Below are 24476 nucleotides of genomic sequence, written 5' to 3' on the forward strand. Positions count from 1 at the left end.
AATAGTTTATTTTCTTTTTGTTCCTTTGCAATCCTCCTGGTTCTCCCTCCCACTTGCTTTCCAGCGGCTCTGTTGTGGCTACAATCCTAATGGCACTCACAGCTTTTAATGTGATTCTTCAATGTGCTTATGTACACAGATGGTGCTATATTTGTATGAAGTACCGGTAAATAATTCTACAACTATTTTGTTTCAAATGAGTCAAAGCACCTTATCAAGTCAGTGCAGCCATTCATTAAGAAATCAAAATGAGAAACAGGTACAAAAACACTGGGTGCATTCATACAACAAACCAGACAACTTGACGTACTATTATTCAGAAGTAAATCTGCAGCACAGCTACCGGTATATACAAAAGCACAAACACTCCTGCACGGGCAAAGAGAAATAATAGCAAATCGTCCAATGGGAAATATTTTCATATATAGTACATTAGCATTTTGTGTGCAATTAACTTGCGCAATCTCAACCTTGTATGGTTGAAAACTGGCTGGTTGAAATCCCACAAATTAATTGCACACAAGGTGAAGAGCTTAAAAACTCCTTTTGTGTTGAGTTTTCCTGGTGGAAAGAGGTTTTAAGCTTGCATACTAGGTTCTGGGATGCTCTTGTGGGAACTTGGAACATCTCAGAGCTGGCACAAGAGCATCCTAGAGCCCACTAAGCAAGGCAGAGAGATTTTAAGCTTGGAAGGTACAGGTGGTTGCATGGAGGTAGTTCAGAACTACATGAGTTTGCATATACTCACCAACCTTGGAACATACCCCCCCCCCATACACAATTGTACTACATACTTCAATTGGTGAACAAACTAAAGTCCTTAGGAAACAAAACACACAAATCAGTGGCAGATCTATTGACAGAATTAAAGGAGCTTAACTCTTCTTGACCCTTCCATCCTTTAATTTCTTAAATCCCACCACACATACTTTATTCTTAGACCCCTTCTCTCTTTATACTAGGGCAGACCCCAGTCTCTTGGATCCAGTTTCTTCTATGTTGTCTTGTTCCACCTGCCTCTCTTCTTTTCCCCAGGTACAGCTTTTATTTCCATTAAGACCTTGTCATCCAAGAATCTCTCTGTAATCATCTTTTCTCTAGCTTGCATGAGCTCAGATTCTCTATGCCTCATCCCTAGTATCGTTTTCACTAGAGGAACATGAGTGCACCTAAATGCCCAGACATCAGAACACTAGGACATTTGGCAGAAATTAAATGACTCCACAATATTTTCTTTTGAAGAAGCATTATAATTCTTCTAAGCTTTATGAACAGATATGATTAGTGGATAGTTCTTAATGAAAAGTAGAAAGGTATATAGGCCATAAAAGGTTTTCCTTGATACTAAGGATAAGGAGAAAATGAGGTCTATAGCATTTAAAGAGTTGTCTGGGAATACAGTAAATGTAAAATAAAATAAATAAACCAAGGGTGCCTCATGTGCTTTCCATTTACTGACAATCTAACAGATAGCTTTAAGAATTCTTTTTGACTAAGAAATCCACATATCTGACACTTGTTGACAAGCAATAGTGTGCTGTGCATGAGGCTCTGTGTAGAAATAGCTGCTAAATAGACAGCTATGATTCTTATTAATATATATACTGCGTATATGCCAAAATGGCTCCTAAGCAGTTTACAACAATAAAATCAATACATCATTAAAACACACAATAACAATTCAATTGTGCACCAAAACATCCTTGATTAAAATATGCAACTAACAATTAAAAAACTGTTTTTAAAGCAGTTTTAAAAACCAAAATACAGTTGAAACCATCAAACCAGAAGTTCAGTTCAGGGGAATGCTTGCCTAAACAGATGTGTCTTCAGGAGCTGGCAGAATGCCAATCTCTTATATATCAGCAGGGAAGGCATTCCACAACATTGCTGCTGCCAGTGAAAAAGCCCATTTTACCACAAGCCTGTAATTATGGCAAAACTAAATTGGTTCCTTTAGCTGATCTTGGTGCCCTTGCTAGGCAGTGAATAAGAATACTTTTTTCAGTTAACATGGTCAGCTTATTTAGACTTTGTATGTAAGTATCTATCAAATTGACACTTTCTGAAACAATATGCAAACCAAAGCATAGCTTCAAAATTCACACATCCACATTTAGCATTGTATTTTGCCAACCAATATTTACAAAAATGCATGTATTAGGGGAAATTACTTGCACAAATGTGTACATTACTGAAAACAGTATACAATTGTTTATTAGGAGAAATTCACACTAAAATGCTAGTGAATTTTCAAAATTTTCAACAAATTGCTGCAAAATGTGGAGAACTGGATTTAAGATTGGAAAAATGAGAATCCGATATGTGAAATAGACAGATTCTTCCATCCCTGTTCTGGACCAGCTGCAAGGGAAGCCCAACAAAGATTGCATTACAATAGTCCAGACAGTTTACCAATATATATGCCACAGTGACCACATTATCCATGCCCAGGAAAGCTTTGATACCATAGCTCACCTGTTGGAAAGAGAAATGGTGTGTGTTGGATTGAATTATCCCACCTCAAACTGGTGGATGCCGCAGTCAAAAGTGACAGAGTGCAAATGACTCCAGCATTCAGAACTGTGTATTGGATTAAAGGTCTCACATCACCCTTTTGCATATGCAGGTGACCCAGTCCAGAAGTAGTTTGCTCACCCCCAACACTACTACACTGAATACTGTACATCTATGTCAGTTGTTTGTGTGTGCACATACACCTTTTCAGCACAGGTGTGAAAAATGCATTGAAAAATGCTTACTTCATCATCGCTTAGGTTTTCTGAACAAGAACAGCCATATTCTGGGGTATATTTTATGGCTGATTTTGTTTAAGCTGGTAAGTACATGAGTTAAGTCATTAAAGTTTAGTGTGGGACAGTTACTGGCCCAGATGTGTGTCTAGTAAAAGCAACAACTGATTTGCAAGTTTCAGAGTGATTTGCTGACTGCAATACTGATCAGTCACTAAAGCCATCTTGTGTCTGTCACACACAAAAGCACACCCTTGTACTCCTCATAAATTAATTTGGAATAAGCACTGTCCATTATGTTCAAAGCTACAAAGGACGTACAGTTGTACCTTGGTTTGCGAACACCTTGCAACTTGAACATTTTGGCTCCTGGACACCGCAAACCTGGAAGTGAGTGTTCCAGTTTGCAAACGTTCTTTGGAACCCAAATGTCCGACATGGCTTCCACAGCTTCTGACTGAGTGCAGGAAGCTCCTGCAGCCAATCGGAAGCTGCACCTTTGTTTTCAAATGTTTTTGGAAGTCGAACGGACTTCTGGAATGGATTCCGTTCAAGAACCAAGGTATGACTGTAATACTAACCCCATGTATCTGGAGGTAAGCCCCACTGAATTCATTACAGCTTCTGAGATGACATTACAACTTCTGAGATTGCGCTGCTGCTTCTCAGTAGATGCATGCAGGATTACACTACTAATGGATTATCAACAATATGCTTTGATAGGATAGAAGGCATCCATACTGTTTAACAGGTTTGATTGGGAGTACAGTAACCAGGGTTTTATGGTCCTAATCAAACCAGTCAAATAATGGTAATAAATGCTACTCTTTCACCAGCTTTAAGTGTGCTAACAGTAAATCATACATATTAATTAATGTTAATGTTTGTTTGGTTTTAGCCTATTGCAGGTAATCAACCAGTGTTTAGAATTCACAAGCAGTCTAACATGCACATTCTACACTAGCTGCAACCTCCAGACTACAAGGGGAGACCTACCTAGGGTGTATTGCAGTAATTCCATCTTGATATTACCAATGCCTGGGCTGCTGTGGTCTAGAAACAGTTGCAGTTGTGACACCAACCACAGCTGGTTGAAGGCACTCTTAGCCACACCTTCCAGTGACAAAGCAAGATTCAGGAGCACATCCAATGTACCTGCTCCTTCATGGTATAGTCCCATCCAGGGCAGGCAATTGACTGACCTCCTGGATCCAGGAGTCATTCACATACAGAGCCTCCATCTTGCCATGATTCAGACTCAGTTTATTAGCCCCTATCAGCCCACTAATACATCTGGGCCAGGACTTACACAGCCACTCCTGATTACAGAGAAGTAGAGCTGACTGTCATCACTGTACTGATGAGACACAGGGGGGCCGAGACTCCTAGCTGTCATGATTTGTTTTAAAATAAGCCTCCAGCCCTTTTAAGGAGTATTATGTAGCATATCCTGTAGACACTGTTCTAATCAATTCCATTGTGAGAAATGAGCCTTCTCCCACCTTTCAGTGTTTGTAGACAATTAGTGAAGCCAGAGTTAGACTGATGAGTGTTCTAGAGAAAATTAAAAGTCATATACTCACCAGGGAAGATCAAAATAGCTTCAATATGAAGATGGAGAAAGGACTTTCTGGTTTATTTTGAAGCCGTTTTGAGATCATCCTGGTGAGTGTATGACTTATTTTATCTCTACATTCAGACAATGGAAAAGAAACCTCATTTCATCTTTCTAATTCAGGTCCAATTTAATGAGATGCTCCCCCCACCCCCCGCTAAGTATGAAAACATTTAAAAAAAACCTTCTGAATGTATATAGTTACTAAATTAATATTAAAGGTGTGGCATTATGAGGGGAATCCTCAGCAAAACCTGTCCTGCTTCCTTAGCCTAGTTTGAGTTGAACGTGCACTTCAGAAGGCAATAACGGATTTGCTAAGGAATGCAAGTGGTACAGGACCCAACAACATTCTGGAGAATGCTTGGCAACCTTTACCCACAAACACATGACTGTCATAAGGCTTCCTCTTACTGCAATAGTTCCTGTTTATAACAGTGTAGAATTGCTATATCAAAATTAACACAGCAGCAGTAAAACAAAGTACATTCTGGAACTGTGCTTGGAATTCTATTACCGTATATACCCGAGTATAAGCCGACCCGAATATAAACCGAGGCACCTAATTTTCCTACAAAAACCTGGGAAAGCTTATTGACTCGAGTATAAGCCGGTTCACCTTTGCCGCTGTGGAGGAGGCGGGGGAACGAGCAGCCCGAAAGCAGCCCTTTGGGCTGCGCCTTCCTCTTCCTCCTTTGCCAAGTTTGCATTTATGCGAGCAGTTCAGGAATGGAACAAGCTGCCTGGGGAGAGTAAAGAACCACCGTTCTTGTACGCTTCTTAAGGAATGGTTAACTGGGGAGAGCGGGTGGCGGCACGAGCGGAGAGAAAGGGCTTCTTTCTCGCTGCCCCCACCGTCTGTCTCACTCAAGTATAAGCCGAGGGCAGCTTTTTCAGCACAAAAAATGTGCTGAAAAACTAGGCTTATACTCAAGTATATACAGTAAGTGCTATGGAAATAATGGATTTTCTTTAAATTCACATACATCTGGTTACATTATGTATGATATGGGGAAGTGCATCTTGTCCATTTTACAGACTGGAAAATGAGACTGGAGAAGACTTATCCCAAATCACACAGAGTATCTTTGGCACCAAAGAGGCCCGACAAAGATATTGCAAGTTATAGATAACCACTCTATAAATAGCTCATCCTTCTCCCTTTCAAATGTGAATTTGAAGCCCAAGAAACAATTCTTGATTCTTACCAGCCAATTTCAATTAACTCCGTAAGTTTTTTCCCCCACACAGGGGACGTTTCATACATCTTAATTGATTAAAAATGTGTATTACTCCATACTGACAACAGATGCATTTCTACAGTGCCTTTAAGAGGTTACAGCAGTGGCAGAAGATCCAGCAGAAAAGAGGTTACTTTTCTGTGGTTTTGTCCTATGATAGTCCTGTAATTTTGAAGTGCCTTTCTATATATTCATGCTGTTTAAGATCTAGAGTCTGCATTAAAATTAGACACTTGCCCATACCAAACGCAAACTGATTCTTTCTCGGAGTTTCTCAAAACACTGCAAATCTATTCAAGGGAAATGGGAATCAGATGAATACTACACAGACTTTTAATGGTTCCACTTAGTGAAAACTAGAAAGAGATATATTGTAGAATACAGTAGTGGTAAGGAAGCTGTAGTCCTCCAGATGCTGTTGGATTCCAACTCCCATCAATTCCAGTCAGCATGGTCAGTGATTTGGGATGGTGAGAGTTGCTGTCCAGCAATATCTGGAGGTACACAGGTCCCTCACCCTTGTTGCAGAAGAAACTGAGGCTGCAGCTTCAAATAAACAAGACATATCCAGCATGCAAGCAGCTTGTATAATCTGCATTACAGACAGGTATGGTCCCTGATCCAATCAGAGTGTTGGGAGTTTCATTCAGGAGTAGAAGTGTTGTCCTGTGACAGATCTTTCCAACAGATATGTTCTTTTAAAGAATGACTCAGTCAGAATCAGAATTTCAGAGTCATTCTTATCAGAGAATGGGGAAGTGAGAGTAACCCTTGCATCCGGAAGATAGCATATGCTTTAAAATGCTCTTTGAAACAACAGAATAGTGGACAAAGAAAAGTTGAATGCTTTATTTTGCAAGTCTGCATCTGCTTTTATGTCCTAGAATACTGCCCCACCACCATTCTTTATGTTATCCATTTATATTTCCAGTTTTGCAGTAATTGTGCTTATGCAGCTGGTGTCCTGAACAGAGATACTGAGGAACAAGAGTTTTTTCTTTGGAGATATAAAATCTGCACACTCTGTGGATGTTTTGAATTACAAATTTAGGAAGACAACAAGTACCATTAAAAGACCATGGTGAATTGGGGTGCATCAATCACTTTACCCATCAAATAACATCAGGAGAAGTAACAGATTAAAAGTAATATTGGCAAGTAGTAGTGAAAGTGCTCAGAACAAGATAAAATAGCAAGGATGGCGAGGAGCTCCAAATAGTTGCTTTCCCAAAATTGTGTAATTATTTGGGAATTCCTCTCTGGGGATAATCTGTTTATATGACCTACTCTTTACAGTGAGCATCAAGAAATCGTAAAGAAACTGTTATCTCACAACAGGGAAGAACTGACCATGTCCTGAGGCACTTGGTTATTTGACCTAGCATGAGCAAATTGCCCCTCCATACTCACTGAGATATCTATAATTGGTTTTCATTTTTTTCTATTAAAAAAACCACCCAGTTTACAATTATTGGTGCATTACTGGGATTTATGGGATAATACCTTCATCTGTAGAATTGATATGGCCTTCTACCACGGCAGTTTGCTTAATGCTTTACAGAGTTTGCTACTATACTAGCAAACATTTCTTTAAATGCTTTATTTAAGCAACTGAAGCCATGTAAAATTCAGCAGATAAACACAGAGGCGTATCAAGGGTCCCTTGCACCCTTGGCAAGGAGCTGTATTGGTGCCCCCCCATCACTTTACTATAATACCATATTAGAAATTCCTACATTTTATACAACCAAGTACCCAAAGCATCAGGAGTGAGAGTGAGGTGAAGAGGAAGGGTGGAAAAAAATGCACGCCTTTCTGTTGTGGTGTGAGAAGAATGGGAAGTTTCTACCACGTTGAGCTCGCCGCAATAGCAGTGTCGTGTTGCCATATATATATATATATATATATATATATATATATATATATACGTCATACACTCCATAGCTTGGTAGGTGGTTCCCCCCTGACCTGGGCCCCTGATTTCACAAACCCCTAATTACACCTCTGGGTAAACAGCAACATGACCAAATAGAAAAGAGAAAAAAGATTATAGTTTTTAAAATAAGTTATTTTAATGAACTGGAAGTACTACTGCTAGTTTAGTATTGCAAAAGAACAAAACTGGAAGTGGAATCTAGAATGTGGCTTCTTCACACATTAACACTGAGGGCTGCTTTCCTTGTGACATTTTAATCCTGTGAGAGGTGGATGCACACACCCCTCCAGATACACTCTGTGATTGGCCACTGTGAGAGGAGGATGCTGGACTAGATGGGCCTTTGGCATCACCCAGCAGGGGTTTTCTTATGTAAACACTGCAGGAACAATGTCACATTTCAAAACGCTCCAATTACTGGACGCTGTGTAGCTGCACCCCAAAATGACTTAATTGAGAGTTTATCCCCCATTAAAGATCAACTGATGCCTATAACAATACTACAGGATGAGCAAGTCACATATAGATGCTCATAGAACACTAAACTTGTTATGGTTCCACACTGTCCCTTATCTTTTTAAACTAGGTATTAAGACTAAGGGCACTTCCAGACTGTCACTGTTTTTGAGTGGAATTCAATCACATACAGTGGTACCTCGGGTTACAGACGCTTCAGGTTACAGACTCCGCTAACCCAGAAACTTTGCTTCAGGATGAGAACAGAAATTGCAGCGGGAGGCCCCATTAGCTAAAGTGGTACCTCAGGTTAAAAACAGTTTCAGGTTAAGAATGGACCTCCAGAACGAATACAGTTCTTAAGCCGAGGTACCACTGTGCTGGAAAATTCAGGTTGCAGAATTACAACTGATTTTGAAGTACTGTGCAACCTGCTCCCCCACCCCCCACAGATTTTTTTTTTGCAGTAAGTGCCAGGAAGTGTGGGATAACACTTGCTTTGATGCAAGGTCATCTAACCTTCCTGCAAAGAAATGAGAATGAATGCTCAATGAACAGGTTGTTCGGTCCTAAGGCAGCTGCAACATGATCTTTCAGCTTTCCTGTAATCTGGAACACTTGATTAGATTAGATTTACAGCTTGCATGTGTACCTACATTGCTCAGGGCAGGGGGACTTCATCTGCATCTGGATAGTGATTCAGTGCACTACCAGTACATCTGAAATGGGTCCAGTTTGTGAAGTTCTCAGCTATTCAGGTCAATGGGACAATGCTAACAGAAAGAAGGAAGGAAATCTTCCATGTAGAATTGTGTTTTCCATTTGTACACCATTTATATGTCTCTTTAAGTCCCCCTCCCCCTTTCTACAGAATATGTAATACACACACAGAGGCAAGAGAACTTTCATTCCTTCCACACCTGATAATAACTAAACCACAACTGCGGGAGGCAGTGAAGGATAGGCGTGCCTGGCGTGCTCTGGTCCATGGGGTCACGAAGAGTCGGACACGACTGAACAACAACAACATACTTATGTAGATAGGAAATGTAATAAAAAAGGGACAAGTCATCGAGTGCACTCATAAAGATACAAATCAATGTAGAAAAGGCATGAACAATGATAATTACAAATGTGTAAATGCATAAAGCCCTCTTATGGAGGAATATATATAATCTGAAAAGGGGGGACATATGCCCAATATGAAAAAAGCTAAACCAAAACTATCAGTTCTATAAACAGAAGCCTGGCCTGCAAGCAGAAATTCTTTCACATGGAGACACAATTGAGAGTGGGAGCCTCTGACACTATACAGAATTACAAAGTGAAGTTCACAAGCTGGTCAAAAGCCTTTTCATAAGGCTTTCACAGATGTTTTCCTATGGCAGCGTCCTTCAGAATTGGAACTGGGAGAGAAAGGCTCATAGGCTATGCAAGGGAACAACTACACAAACAAGTTCAGATTGACTCTATACTTACTCCTCATTTATGTAAAAAACAAAACCTCATTGATGCAATGGTTTACAATTAGAAGATGGAAAACTATGCTAAAGACTGTGTCGGGGAAGAATGCAAATGTGTGTATATGTTTAGTAATATCCTCAAATTCCAGACTCAGGGCTGGGCTCAGCTAACCAGTTCCACCAGTGGAAGCCCACAAGGACTTCTGCTAGCGCAATGGGGCTTTCTTCCCTTCGGTGCCCCATATCCTCCCCCAATGGCTCAGGGATGAGGTGTCAGGAAAACCCCTGGAACAGTGAACAGCAAGAGGATAGGGTAGATTGTTTAATTAGTCAAGCAGAACAGCTTGCACTAACAAAATGACCTGCATTGCGTTCCTCCCATTATAAATAATGCAAATTAGATACATTTGCAGAAATTTACTTTGTACTATTTATTCTAACATATGATATCTTGGGAAGAGTAAGTAAGGATGTAGGAATTGGGAGGTAGAGGAGAATAAGTAGAGAGACAGAGCTAAAAACACCAGTTAAGGGTTTCATTAGATTATTATTATAAGGTTGCATTCAGTTCCACAAAGACAAAGTTCCACACTTTGCCATGGGATCATAAGGGACACTAAAGTTTTGAAAATGATGGCTGCCAATAAAAAACATTTTATAGCTGACCGGGGATTCAGGGGTGGGGTGGGAGATGACTGGACACATAAATGGGTTCCAAGTCTGTATATGTCAGTAGAGATGAGGAAATTAATTTCCACCTTGAACTAGTTAACACCAAATCCCCCGCTGCACAGAGATAAAGTGGTCCTCTTGCACTAGAGCATCCAATAATGCCACCACAGACATGGGAATGGTGATGGAATAAAATCTATAATAGGCTTAGTGTCTAACATAAATGAAATATGTAACACCATACAAGAATTAAGTATGTAGTATATAGTTGTGTAGTGATGTGTCTATAGGCAATGTCTGTATCTAGCGAAGCAGGACTCTCCAAGTCTGGAAATACTGCTGCTCCTCCATTGCCCAAATTCATTCATTTGCTTCTTGCCCCTCCCATGATAGCTGAGTTGAAACAAGAGCAGAAGCAAACAAGGCTGCATATCAGGAAGAAACTCAGCTAAGACACATCTATTTTTATCTGACCTGAAATGAAGCTTATTACGGCAAAGTATTTGAATGGAGGCTGAATACTGAGCAGAGGCTGCAGCTCTCTACACACATCCATCTAGTGGCAGAACAGTCCTGTTTCACCCAGGGAACTGCATCCAATATCTAATTGAGGGTGGCAGGGCGGTGGGGGGGGGCAGATACAGAATCAGATCAAGGAAGTGTGCTAGTGCCAAATGCAAGGACTATATCCCGCATCAAAATGCTTGGCATCTATCTTCACATCCAAGGAGTTCACCATCTGTTCCACAGGGGTTCCCTACTGTGGATTCCTCAAGGATGAAGGGAAAGTGGCCTCCACTGAACAAATGTAGTGCTGCAGAAGGGGCGAAGTGTAGTCTCTCAGCAGAGTGTCTCCACAATCTGTTCTTCCCTTCAGTATTGGTCTGAAAAGAATGAAGCATGGAGGAGGGAGGGACTGGCTCCCTCAGTGGGTGGAGTGCAGCTGCCTTCCTCCGACTGTTCTGACAGTTCCCCGTATTCACTGTTGTAAAAAGTCTGGCCTCTGAGCTGGGACTGGTACGATGGCCGACACCTACCCCTCAGGTCTGGTTGATCCACTATTGATTCTGCATTTCGACTGGATCCTTTACTGCTGTTGGAGGTGGGGGAAGAAAGAAAGAGCAAGAGACAGGAAGTCAGTTCTTCTGGTTAAGAGACAGTATTCTAATTGACTGTCGAGGAAAAAAAGCTTCTTAGCATCAGAAAGCTCAGGGCAAGCACAACTAGCCATTTAGCAGGTTGGTAATTCTACAAGATGTGTGAAGTTACATGATACAAGACTTCTGTGAACTGCCCTCAGATCTCCGAGTATAGGGCAGTATATTAAATAAATAAATAAATAAATAAACAAATAAATAAATAAACAAATAAATAAATAAATAAATACAGAGAGCATATTTCTAATGAGAAAGTGAAGGTGGTGCACCAGAAATGAGATGCAAGAATGTAGTTTTTTGTAAACCTTACTGCTGTCAGGAGCTTGATTTCATATAGGAAAACTGGATTCAGCTACTGGCAGATTATCCCTAAACAGACTTACTAGGGAGTAAGCACCATAGAGCTTATAGGATTGCACTGTAATATCACTTCTTCAAAGCAGGGAGTTTCATTTAAAAAACACCCCAAACCAAGTATCTATGTATACTGATTTTCTTATTGCTTTTAGACCTACCAGTGATGTACCTCATGCTTACCACCAAGGATTTCATTGTTCTTATCGACCATTTCTATGGGAGGATTTGAACGAAGCCAGGAAACATATAAGCCAGTTAAGTATCACCAATGGTTTTGAATATCAGCTGAGTTACACTTTGAGCTTTAATAAATCTTGTATTTTCCCTGTGATTCTTCCCTCCTTTGTCAGACTTCAGAAAGTCTGACTTTTCTCAGTAGTGGTTCTATTTCCACAGGTATAGATGCTTTTAGTGCTACGCTTACATCTTTTTAAAAAGGGTAGAGTATTGACATGGGCAGTGACATATCAGAAAAGTGAACCTATTGCAACTCAGCACATAGTCATTATAATTATTACAGTGAATATCATGTTTGACCCTATTTTTTTTTTATTTCAGTCAATCTTTTTATGGTTAATGAAACATAACAGGATGTATACACAGAACAAGTGCAATACTCCTGATAGTATGGAAAGTCAATTGGACTTCCCCTTGTAGCTTAGGAGCTCCCCATCTGGCAGCAGCCTAAGTCTCAATTATTTCAATGGGAGAAATAGATTAATTCTCTCCCTGAAATCAATGGAACCTAGCCTAGTTTTGTTTTATATGTTCTAAAAGTAGCTATAAAATAGTGCCTTGATGGTTTGAGTTGTCATTTCATGTCATATCCACTGTCAAATGCATAACTACAGAAACATTTCACACTAGCTGGGAAAAGAATCACATTTCCCCAATGGCACTATATTGCAGTTTGAGCATTGGGAGCATGTGGCATTTCCACAAGTAAAGTGTTTCCTTTGAATAACTGTACCTTTGCTGCTTGATTGTCTGGAAAGCTCCTTGATTTCCTGCTGTATTTCATGCCTGTATAATATGCTTCCTCTCTTTATTTCCTTGCACAGAGTCAACTGACTCCACTCAAAAGCCATTAAGCTCAATCAACCCTTTTTGTTACAAATGCCATCAGGAATGCTGCCGCCAGCAGCAGGTTACAGGAGAATGGATGCGCTTGCATTTCTGTGCTCCCAGCACATTTACAGAAGGCTGCAGTGAGGTTTGCTGCAGAGGACACCGCTGGGTATTGTATGTTACTGAGGGCTGTAAGATATAGCGAGGGGAACTAAATAACCAAGTACCTGAATGAACTTTCTTTTCTGTGTCTATTTTCTATCCTCTCAAACTCCTCAGATGCCAAAACCATCCCACTGTCTGTCTGATTGTCCTGCAAGGGAGCAGAAAAAAATAAAAAATGTTAGAAGTGCCAGCCTTGTTGAGGAAGCATTCTGAATTTTTTTCACCAGGAACCTTTCCTGGTGAAAATGGATGGAGACTGAAAAGCACATGTAGGGCAGGGAACAGCTGCTGCTGATGAGCAAGAAGAGTGGAGCTTAACTTAGCCTTGTAAATATGCCAGTAAAACTTAGAAGCCAGTACAAATTTTTATAAGCATGTTATAGAGCATGTTGAATTTTTCAACTTTCAAAAATGAGGGGTGCTAAAAAATTGTAACACAACTTCAGAATTCAAAAGATCTTTTGCTTAAATTAATACAATTTAGTTTTGCTTGGTAAGTAAAATGTGTGTAAAATTGCACAGAAATCATTAAAAATGATTGCCAAGTACTTGTAGTTATATTATATATTAGTATTTATTATTATTAGTTATTATTATTAGTTGTTGTTTTGTTGTTGTTTTGTTGCATTACCTGACATTTTCAGAAGGTAAAATTTAAATTCTTTGGTTTTCTGAAGCAGTATATGTGCTTCTTCATCAGAAGTAGACTTACCAAACCAAATGTTGTCCAATCACAAAAATAATAGCAGATTTCAATTAACACACCCCACTGCCTTTAATACAGCAGATACCTTTATCTGGGATATACTTGCCTAAATATAATGAGGATGGGTAGTCCCTGTATTCTATTTTTAGAAGAGTTTCCTCAATACACATCTGGCTTTCATGCCAACTGTAAATCATGGTGTTAGCAATTTGTGTGAATATTGAACTATGGCAGAAAACACAGTTTAACTTCTCTTTAGACTGCAGTAATGGACAAATATACGTTGAGCTGTTTATTTTTCAATTTTTCCTTCTGTCTCACTACCACTTTGCTCTACTCACCGGATGTGCTTTATACATGGTTTGTGTCATAGGAAATTCTTCAAAAGTCTTTATTCTGGATGGACACCTTATCTGATTCCCACCAGTTAAACAGCCAGGGAAAGACACACAGTTATAATATCTGGGAAAAGACATAAAGTAAAGATTGAATCAGAAAAAAGACTGATGGAACATACACATTAAATAAGGAAATCTTCACTTTGTGCTCTTCCGGTCAGCCATACTGGGTCAGTTAAGACATAAAATTCTGCAGCAAAAAAGTAGCACAGTCTGAATGTGTTATTACCCTTTCCCCTTGCTCCTCAGGAAGTATGTTTAAGGCCTAAGTAGACATTGCATAGAGATTTATGTAGCTTCAGGAAAGGAAAAGTGGCCTGGGAGAAGCCACTTTTCCCAGTCCTCAAGGGTGAAAAGCAGGTTGAGGGCTGGTTCTGAACAGGAATATGGATGGCAGGGAAATTTTAAGAATCCCCCTCCCCCTGCCATTCTTCCATTCCTAAATACTGTGCCTGTTTACTTATGGAGATAGCTTCACACACATGTAAATACATTTATCTAAGCTAGCCTGCCCTCTGAGTCTGTACTGTAACTCAGGATGATTGTAAGTAAACTCTTTTTATATCTTTTAAAGAACACTGTGTTGTGTCTTTACTTTTAAGAGGGAAGAAGGGGAATATACCAGGAATATATATGTTATTCTGAGGCTTTAGCAAAGCCTATGCAACCGTTTTCTGCTGTGCTTTAGAAAGGGAATGCAACTCTGCTAAGTTTGGAGCTTGTTAACACAAGCTGGGATAGGATACAGTGGTGCCCCGCTAGACGAAAATAATTCGTTCTGCGAAAATTTTCGTCTAGCAGGTTTTTCGTCTTGCGGAGCGGCAATGACAGCCGCGCTCTGCAAAACGAAAAAAAAAAAAAGACGAAAATTTTTCGTCTTGCGAGGCAGCCCCATAGACTTTTTCGTCTTGCGGGGCAGCCTTCCGCTAGACGAATGCCTTCGTCTAGCGAGTTTTTCGTCTTGCGAGGCATTCGTCTAGCGGGGTACCACTGTATCTTAATAAATATATCCTCATCCACATTCCTAAGCATTCCCACAAATACAGCCTCTCAAGGCTGCTTTTCATTTAAGGGCATAGTAATCCTAACTGGGGCTGGAGAGCAGAAGGAGAGGGTGAGGTTTATTTTATCCTTTTTTTCTGAACCAGCTCCAGGCTGGCATAGCTGAGAGGCTGAATGACTGTGCCCCTCAGGGAATCTGTGAGACTTTGGAGAATGGCACAGAGGAGACTATGTGTAACCCTCCACCCATCCTCCGTCCCTCATCTTCTGTGGGTATCAGATAAGATTGCACTCAAACACAGTAACATAAGGGCAAGCTGGTCCATCTAGTCCAGTGTTATCCTCTTGTACCAGCAACAGCAATCCAGGGTGCCCAGCAGGAAGTATTTCACAACAGCTGCTCCCTAATCCTTGTTTTAACTGGTGACGCCAAGGGTTAAATTTGTACCCATTCTGCTTTGTTAGTTGTTCTGTGATGCTTCCCAATCAGCAGGAAGGTGTGGCGTGGCACCGACTAGAAATGAAGCAGTATTACCATCCCCCAAAATTTGGCAGCTACAAGCAGTTAATTCTCCAATACTATCATGAGCACAATAATAATGAATGCACAAGAAAAAGGATGTTTGGAGCACTGGCAGATGAAGGGGGGGCAGGGGGAGCCCCGGGTGCCATCCCTGGTGGGGTGGCATCATGGCCGCCCCCTGGGACGCACGCCGCGCACCCCCCGGGACGCGTGTCACACCCCCATGGGTGGCATGCCACACCACGCCCCCGGGACGTGCGCAAGGCCCATGTCTGGTGCCAGATCATGTAGCTCCGCCACTGGTTTGGAGGAACCCTTGCTACAACCCCCGCCCCTGAAATATTGTGATTATTTATTCCTTCATTTATTTCATGTATGAACTGCTTTCTATGAAACATCATGAAGCGATTAAAAAAAATCAACATGCTTTTTTAAAACATAAAGACATATATTGCATAGAGTGCCTGGTTTGGCCCTTACATTGGTAAGTACAGCAGTGATTTAAATGTAGCAACATGAAGCAGGATTCATCGGCTGTCACTGGGGATGTTGATGCTTTGGGTGGAAATGACATGTCTCTCTTCTTATGCCACCCCCATAGCTACTGTCACTTTTCCATCTCCAGGATGAAGACAAATATTGTGCATCAATGGCCTTCCATTTCTTAGTGCTTGGGGTACCCACCTTTTCCAGTCCAGCAAAAAGTATTTATTGTCCCACATGTATATTATCTGGACATGTATATAGCAAATCTAGCTGTTTTATTATCAAACAACAGATAAAGTGTATTTTTGGGAGGGCGTGGGTCCAAGGAAGTCAAATGCGTAACATCCATGAGAAGTAGTTATAGCTGAACATACTGTTCTTTGTAGCCTAATGATATAAAAATATTTGATGTGACTGCCTTTCTAAAAAGGCTTTGTTTTAAGGTTGGCCAGCTCTCAGCTTGACTCTTCCAGGATTCAGCAGAGACTTACCTTGCTGCTATATTGTGACAGTGCATCCTCAAGTCAAATTCCTCTTCATCAGAATTCTGCTGGATGGAGGAAGCTACCTGGGAGAAGCCATCGTCTTCAGAACTCTGAGAGTCATTAAGTGGGATATAATCCTTCCCTTCCTAATGGGAATGTAAATAAGTAGTTATGTGCCAGGAAAATTGAAGAATTTGCCAGAAGCAACAACAATGAGAGTGAATATAGTTCTCCCCCTGCTCCCATTTTCTCCTCCAGGAAAAAAGAGGGTAGCTGTTAACGGGTGTGCAGACACATACTTCTGAGGAATAATGGGTAGATGAATTTCATAAGGAAAGCAAATAGATCAAACTGTTTTATATCAGAAAGTGAAACAATGCTTTCATCTTCCCATTTCCTGACTTGGAAATAAAAGGTAAGGACACCCACTTCTGTCATCCAACCCATTCAGCTATTTGCTTGTGGCATCAACTCCACAGTCAAATTGTACCAAATGTCCTGGGATTCAAGACAGCCAAGGGGTACAAGATAGGTAAGGATATATATTTCTGAAACAATTTCTGGTTTTAAGCTTTCCCCCAAGCACTATTAGAAAGACACTAAGGTAAAAGAGGGCAGCATGTGTGTTGAAAAACCTCTCTGGAGAGGGAGAAGGAAAGAGATTTGATGCTAGTCTTCTAAACTTAATCACATTCAACTGTCAAAGTTGGGCTGCCAGACAAAAAGGCTCCCCATCTCCACTGTATCTAAATGTTTACTCAGCAGCTCACCAAAGAAATAACTCCTTGCACATGGCTGGCTTTTGCAGCTGGTTTCTGAGCTATGATTACAAATGAGAACTTACATGATGGACATTCTCCTGAAGGAGGTTCCCCAGGATCTCCACCAAGTCCGAGAATGTTGGTCTTTCCTTGGGATCACCATACCAACAGCTTAGCATTATACGGTAACTGCAGAGAAAAACAGAACAAGCCTTTGCATAAAGCTGATCAACCTCTTCATCCTATAACTGTCAATCAAATACAAAGCTAGAATTTGGAAACTGCTGCAAAGGGAAAGCCTCTCCTTAAGGTAAATGCTGGACTTGAGCGCCAGCAGTGTTACTACAGAAGCAAATGAAACAGTTTAAATGGCTATATCATGTTGAGCCTTCAGCACACTAGCCAAAGCAGAGGAAGAAAATATGCTTCAGACCTTGGGAACCTCTATGGATCTATATTTTGTGGACTACAGTATTTTTTATTTTTTATTTGCTGCTGGCCATGTTTTCAAGTGCTCTGACTCACATTTCTGCAGTGGCATATTCTGGAGCTCTCATTCTGGTGCCATCTTTCAGTCTCTGGCAAAATTCTTCATTGATTTGGACTCCAGGATATGGGGAGGCACCTGAAGAAGATAATCCACAGATTGTCAGGCAGGGGCATGAAGGAAAGATGAAAGGGAAGAAGGCACTCTTGCATCTGCAAAAATGCCTCATCTGTTCTTTTACAATGTGAGAGAACTCACAGAGATATCCCTGTTTTTCTTATATTGTGTGAGTGCTCCTCTGTCTCACCTGTTACTTTACACTCACTTTAAGGAATCTGAAGTAGCCTACTTAGACAGGGCCAAAGCTACAAGTACTGGAATCAAAATGTTGCTCAAGAACTAGTCAATATTGGTTCAGGCCTTTATCTATAAAACTGGAAATTATGCACAAAAAGGAAAGGCTAACTTTCTGTAAAGAGATTCTATAGAACTGAAACCTAGTTGATAAATTTGAGACAGGAGGTTTCTGGGATATGCATTCAGGGATGCTAAGATCCAAAGGTGGGCTTTGTAATGCACGAAGCAGGTGTGCTGCAGGTCACATGTAGCAAAGTGTTGCATCTACCTGCTCAATGGGACTTCCTCTCTTTTTCCTCTCTCTACCTACCCCCCAAGCTCCCTCCCAATTTACTCTGGATGGTTAGAGGAACCCCCAGAACAGATCTGGGGAGGTTGGGGTTCATGTGGTGAGAAAGAGTCCTATTGCTTAGGTGGAAGTCCTTGCACAAGCATGACAACCCAAAATAATTAGCAGAATAGATGCAACTGGAGTGGTAAGGTAGGAAAAATAAGGAGATTTAGGGGGCCCTTCCAGCAACCTACCTTCAAAGTCACATGCTTGTAAAACTATGGGTGGCCCAGGGGAGAGTTCAACTATTCATCAGTGCTCACCTAGTGAGAAGATCTCCCATAGGAGGACTCCAAATGACCAGACATCACTCTGGGTGGTGTAGACTTTGTCAAAGATGCTTTCTGGAGCCATCCACTTTAGTGGGAGACGAGCCTATGGAAGAGAAATAAATGTGAATGGCTATTACAGCTCAGAAAAAGGTTAATAGCAACTAAAAAGAAAACCCACAGAAAAATCTCTGAACATCCTATAGTGGCTCATGCAGACAGCCACCAAATCAAGTGAATTTAGGTGCAGATTGGGAAGCTGCAGTCTGATATTATCTACCTAGATCAGAGGTTGTTAATCTGTGGCCATCCAGATGTTGCTGGCCATCAGCCCTAGGCCAATAGTCAGGAATCATGGGAGTTGCAATCCTTAGATGCTTGGGCTTCATTCACTCACTAACTCAATGAGGTTATGAATACTTCCACAACAGATAGAAAGCTGGTGTTTTGCACACACATTTCAAAATACTGTATACAAAGTGTAGCAATAAATAATTGTGAGCAAAAGCAGTTATAGGGACCTAGGCTTTAATTCAGTTGGGGATGCACAGCTAAACAGAAAACATATGAACATCTTTCAGGTGAGGGAAGCATGATGTTTATTGCAGATGACAGGTGAAATCAAGTAGCCCTACACTACAGATGGCAAGGCTAAGTGCTACCCTCTATACTGTCTTTCTCTTACACAGAACAAAATGCATATTTTGTGCCAAGGAAGTGCATTAGACAAAGCCTCTTAACCATTTTATTTCTCTACTCCATTCCTCTTTGCATCAACTATAAGAACAGATGATAAACATCCTTTCTGTATTGCAGTAAGAACTGGTCATAAGCAAACATATACTAAAGGCGCTGACTGACTATAAACTTTTAAAGCCGATTCCAGTTCCCCATATCCATGACCCACAACTCACGCTGCCCTTCCTGACATAGTCAGGATCCTTATAGATGTCCCGAGCCAGACCAAAGTCACAGATCTTCACCACATTGTTTTCTGATAGCAAGATGTTGCGCGCTGCCAAGTCTCTATGGATGCACTAAAGGAAAAGGGGGGGGGGGAAGGGAGACGTCATCAGGAATATAGATTCCAGTGTGGAAATGACAGATGGCATATCAGAAACTATGAACAAGTACAGAAGTCTCATTCAGGCCTTTTCTCTCCAAGTAAGTCAAAAGCAGATCATTGATCCTATGAAGATATTCTAGTAATCCCTGTGTTCAGGACAAGTAATAGCTCCTTTGTGGAGTGCTCACAAGTCACCCAATGTGAGCAGGCAGGGCTTGAAAGCAACAGCCCTCTATTGGAATACAATCACACAATGGCAGTGTGGATCAATTTTCCAGCCAGCCATGCCCTTAGCTAGGATACGCCATTCTACCCCCCTTCATTTTCTGTTCCTCTTTCCCAACAGTCGGTCTGCATCCTGTTGTTGCCACTGACCATGCTCAGTCTCCATTGGACTGTTTTGGGGTCCACCCCCTCCCTTTATGGATTTTTACCAAAATAAAAATAAAAATAAATGTACTTCTGCAAACCTTGTGACTGTCCAAGCATGTCACTACCTCCACCTTGTTTGTGGATGGTGCAGTTTTTACTACACACTCAGAGAACAAGATCACAATTAGCATACACGGTACTGTCTTTCAGATTGGATGTACTAAATATCATCCATCCTGGCTTAAAAAACATGGTTAGACTGCTCCTTCTTGAATGTGTATAAAGTGTGTACATGGCCATCAGCACACCTTGTGGCAGCACAAATTATGCGGTTTGTGAAGTGGTACCGTCTTTTGCTTGTCCTGAATCTACTGTCAGTCCACTTCACTGGATGACTCAAAGTTCTAGTACAAGAGAAGGAGAAATGCTTCTCTCTGCCCATTTTCTTCACACCACACATTATTTTATAAACCTCTTATTATATCCCCTCTGTTAAGATCATAGACAAAAAAAGGGTGGGGTGGGGTGGGGAGTCAGGATAAGTAGGTGGAGTGTTTACCTTTCTGGAAGCTAAAAACTCCATACCACGTGCCACCTGGAAACTGTAGCAGATCAGATCTTCCATTGTCAGAGGGCTCTGCCACAAATCATCCACTGTACAAATGTGCAAGAAAGGAAGTTACATTCTGAAGGTTTGTGGCAGTGAAAAAGACAACTATCTCCAGGTCAGCCAGCTTCTGCCTAGACTAAAGTGATTTTCTTCAGAGTGTCCTAGAGAAATCTTAGACTTGCTGGCTAAGTAGGGACAGATAACTGGGATCAGTGACGGCAATCAAAGACAAAGCTATGCATGGTTAAGTACAAGGCTTAACAGAACTTAAACCTGTATAGCTGTATGCCTGATATTAAAAATGATTATCATTAACCATTTGTGTTGCTGAAAGCACAGCCTGACTTTATACAATTGATGAGGACTCTGCACTAGGGACATTGTCTCTGCATAAATGGAAAGGTGGTACTGACACCTACAGAGTTATTAATTTAATTATGAGAGACACTTCAAGCAGATGTGAGGCCTATAGATGAGAATAATGACAGGGCTTAGTATTCTCCTGATGAAGAAAACTGTATTTCAGTGCCAGACAGATAGGAAAACAGCCTGCCTCCAGGGAAATCTTGGCTGAGGTACTGCCTGATTAAGACACTGCAGATTGCTGACCTTTGTAGATTTATAAACCTGCCATTTGACCAGGGGCTAATCATCTTTAGATAGTCTTGTAGCTTATTGTGGAAAGTTATACAGTGGTGCCCCGCTAGACGAATGCCTCGCAAGACGAAAAACTCGCTAGTGGTAAGAACAGTGGTTTACTGTACTAGGAAAGCCTAGGAAGCATTCTCTTTAGAAAGGATTCTTTTGCTCCTACAAAAGCTTTGGGAGACTAACAGAAACAGGAAAGGTCTGAGAATTGGATCTATATTTACTAATCAATATTAAGCACATGCATTTTGTATGATTGTGATTGAATTTGTTACTGTCCTCATGCAATGCTTAGAACAATTACTATTTATGTTTGTGCAGTTGTAAAGCTGTATAAAGCTCTTTAATTTTTACAAATATTGTTAGTATTCAATGTTTTTTAATGCCCTCAAAATTTCTATACAGGGCACACATTTAAGTTGCACGTGATATATGGTCACATGGCAGCCTGCTGAAGGGAGCATCAGGCCTCCAAGGGAAGGTCCAGGGCCCTCCATAATTTTGTTCCATACTCTAACCTAGATTTTTATGGTCAAGGAACAGAGTGCAATCTTACCCTTTGCACCTCTCAATAAACTTAGTGTAGGCTGCTGTGCAGGCTGTATTCCTCTGCACTTGTTACACAGACTAGGGTCGCTAAGGTGCAATGCCCCCAGCTTCCTCTTCAGTGCATTCTTTTTGGTTCCTTGAGTTCTTCCCACCTTGCATGTGAACTGTGATGAATACCCATAAAGTCTGGCTCCCTCCCTATCCATCTGCTTCCACGTCTCTAAAAGGGAACATTATCTACTCTGCCACTGGCCCAACCCTCACGTGTGCTTAAAGAAATCCTGCACACTTTCTTTCAAGTTCCCTAAATGTCAATTCCTTGCTCCCCTCTGCCCATGAAGATTCAGCAAGTTCTTTACCTTCTTGTATGAGTGGTGGCGGCAGTGATGCCTGGCTCTTGTTCATCAGAAGTCTATTAAGAATTGCACTGTCATTGGTACCAGACCGACTCCTTCTGTCTGCTCTGACAGCTTCCACGATAGAACGAACTTGGACACGTAGTCGGGGAGATTTTTCCTAGGAAGCACACCCATCACAAGGATTACCATGAAGCAGACTGTGGGCTTATCCACACCCCAGGGAAAATTTCTCTTTAGTGCTCAATCTGAGCAAACAGCGATTTGGGTTCCCCCCAGATTGCCATTTTTTCCGATCTATTGCTAAACATTGGGTTTTCCTTTGGAAAGGAACGGGACCAGGGGAAAACTGCTCGAATCTGTACTTTTTAGGCATGGCACAAGTGGAAGTGTGGAAAAGCCTTCATGCTTATGATGCAGTGATTCAATCTCAGCTCAGGTTAAGCAGCCCAGAAGCTCTAACCTCCACTTAGGAGCGACTGACTAGAAGCGGAGGCAGACCCAGGTGTCAGAAGGCTCATTTGTTACTGAGCTGTAAAGTATTATGGTGAACATAAGGAGAGCCCTGAACAAATATCCATCTATTCCAGCATCCTACCAGATGCCCCTGGGAAGGCTACAAAAACAGGGCATGTGGGCAGCAGCCCTCTACCACTGTTGTTCTCCTGCAACTGACATTAGGAGGTATGCTGTCTATAGGCCTTATGGCAGGGGAAAGTGTGAAGCAGAAAGAGCAGAGCAGGTGAAGAAGGATACTGGATCCTGCCTCATCCTGTCGTTCTTAACACCACAACCCCCTTCATCTCCTTTCTCCAGCCCAGGCCCTTAGACTGCATGTGGGCCTAGCGAGGCAAAAAATGATTGGGGGACACAGTAAAGGAGGCAAAACCTGTGAGCAAGGGAAGAGAAAGCAGCAGCAGTTTTCCAGCTCCTCCTCCTCTACTTTAGATTGTTTCTGCCACTTTACAGTTGTACATCAGAACTATGTCTAAACATCACATCTAGCTGGCACCTCAGCCTTTTTATTTACACACCAAGCCATAGTGTTCAGAGGGACTGAAACATGCTTAAGCAAGTGATTTTTCTTCAATGGTGATTTATTATTATTTTCAGCCTATCCTATGAAAACAGAGTTAGAATTATTGCCAAGATAATGTCAGTCACATACCCTATAAGGACTGAATCCTTCCCGTTTGGTCCGCAGATAATTGGAGAGATTTCCATATTTACAGAATTCAACAATAACCATGAGGGGACCTGCAGTAGAGAAGCCAAGAAGAAAGTGTGTTTCTTTCAGGCAGGATTAAGCATAAGAAACTTTGGACTGCCTTGTCTTTCACACCATACTATCCACATGATATATACCCTGTGCAAGGCATTCTTCTAGTGCATTCCTCTCTAGACAAGCTTTTGAAGGCCACAGGGAGTGGTGGGCGGGGCCAGGAGCAAAAGTGGGTGGGGCAACAAATGTTAATTTATTGACACACGCCCCATCAGGGTGAGCAAGAAGCATGATCTGAATTCAAATATGCATTATATCCAGGTAAAAGCACTCAAGGAGGAGGCACACCAGGGGCAACGTGGTGTCAGGAGTGTCTCAAGGGACAGACAGAGAGGCCTGGAGGGCATATTTGACCTCTGTGCTTGAGGTTCCCTATCCTGCTGTACAGGAACAATGTGGGGTGGCTGCTTTCGTACCATTTTTCTTTTACATGCAAGCTGATCAAGATAGTGGCAGCAGTTGCGGCCTGGTGCAGCACTGGGGAGACCAAGGGTGGGAGGTCATCACCCCACACATCTAGCTGATGTCAGCGAGGCATAAAAGTCAGCTGCATTACTATCCAGCAGCACAGTCTGGAACGGATATCCCACCCACCCTCTCTGTATTTTATGGCTTTGCCCAATGGGAAAAGGGCAACGCATGTACAGGACCCTGCTGTTGAATTTTTCGGTCGCCGTATTCATGAGCAGGAAGGAATTTTCCTGCAGATGTATCGGGCCAGTTTGGGGTTTTTTTTGCCTTCCTCATAGCCATTGTCACAACTTTTGTGGAAAAAAAGGCATTGGGTTGGCTCCTTAGTCAAAAGCTTGGGCAGGGTAGGTGTTCCACCCCCAAATACCAGGATAAATTCAAGGTAGCAATTGGGTTAGCTGATTCAGGATCCATGCCCAATGCTGGTACCAAGA

General features: G+C 41.6%; 1 protein-coding gene across 3 annotated transcripts in view; it reads right to left on the reverse strand.

Moving 5' to 3' along the window:
• Positions 1-9033: 9033 nt before the first annotated feature.
• FLT4 (fms related receptor tyrosine kinase 4) overlaps positions 9034-24476 on the reverse strand; it is a 62206-nt gene continuing 46763 nt past the window's right edge. The window contains exons 19-29 of one of the 3 annotated variants that reach the window (XM_033140278.1): positions 23458-23546; positions 22293-22449; positions 20686-20780; positions 19603-19725; positions 18683-18794; positions 17770-17869; positions 17328-17433; positions 16490-16629; positions 13931-14051; positions 12946-13031; positions 9034-11226 (exon numbers count right to left, since the gene is read on the reverse strand). In XM_033140278.1, coding sequence (XP_032996169.1) covers positions 11010-11226; positions 12946-13031; positions 13931-14051; positions 16490-16629; positions 17328-17433; positions 17770-17869; positions 18683-18794; positions 19603-19725; positions 20686-20780; positions 22293-22449; positions 23458-23546 — 1346 coding nt within the window. In that variant the 3' untranslated portion in view covers positions 9034-11009. Of the gene's footprint in view, positions 11230-12945; positions 13032-13930; positions 14052-16489; positions 16630-17327; positions 17434-17769; positions 17870-18682; positions 18795-19602; positions 19726-20685; positions 20781-22292; positions 22450-23457; positions 23547-24476 lie in introns of all 3 variants that reach the window. The other 2 variants (XM_033140277.1, XM_033140279.1) reach the window with 2 other exon arrangements.

Source organism: Lacerta agilis, chromosome 2 (genome assembly GCF_009819535.1).
Source record: "Lacerta agilis isolate rLacAgi1 chromosome 2, rLacAgi1.pri, whole genome shotgun sequence".
NCBI classification, from domain to species: domain Eukaryota; kingdom Metazoa; phylum Chordata; class Lepidosauria; order Squamata; family Lacertidae; genus Lacerta; species Lacerta agilis.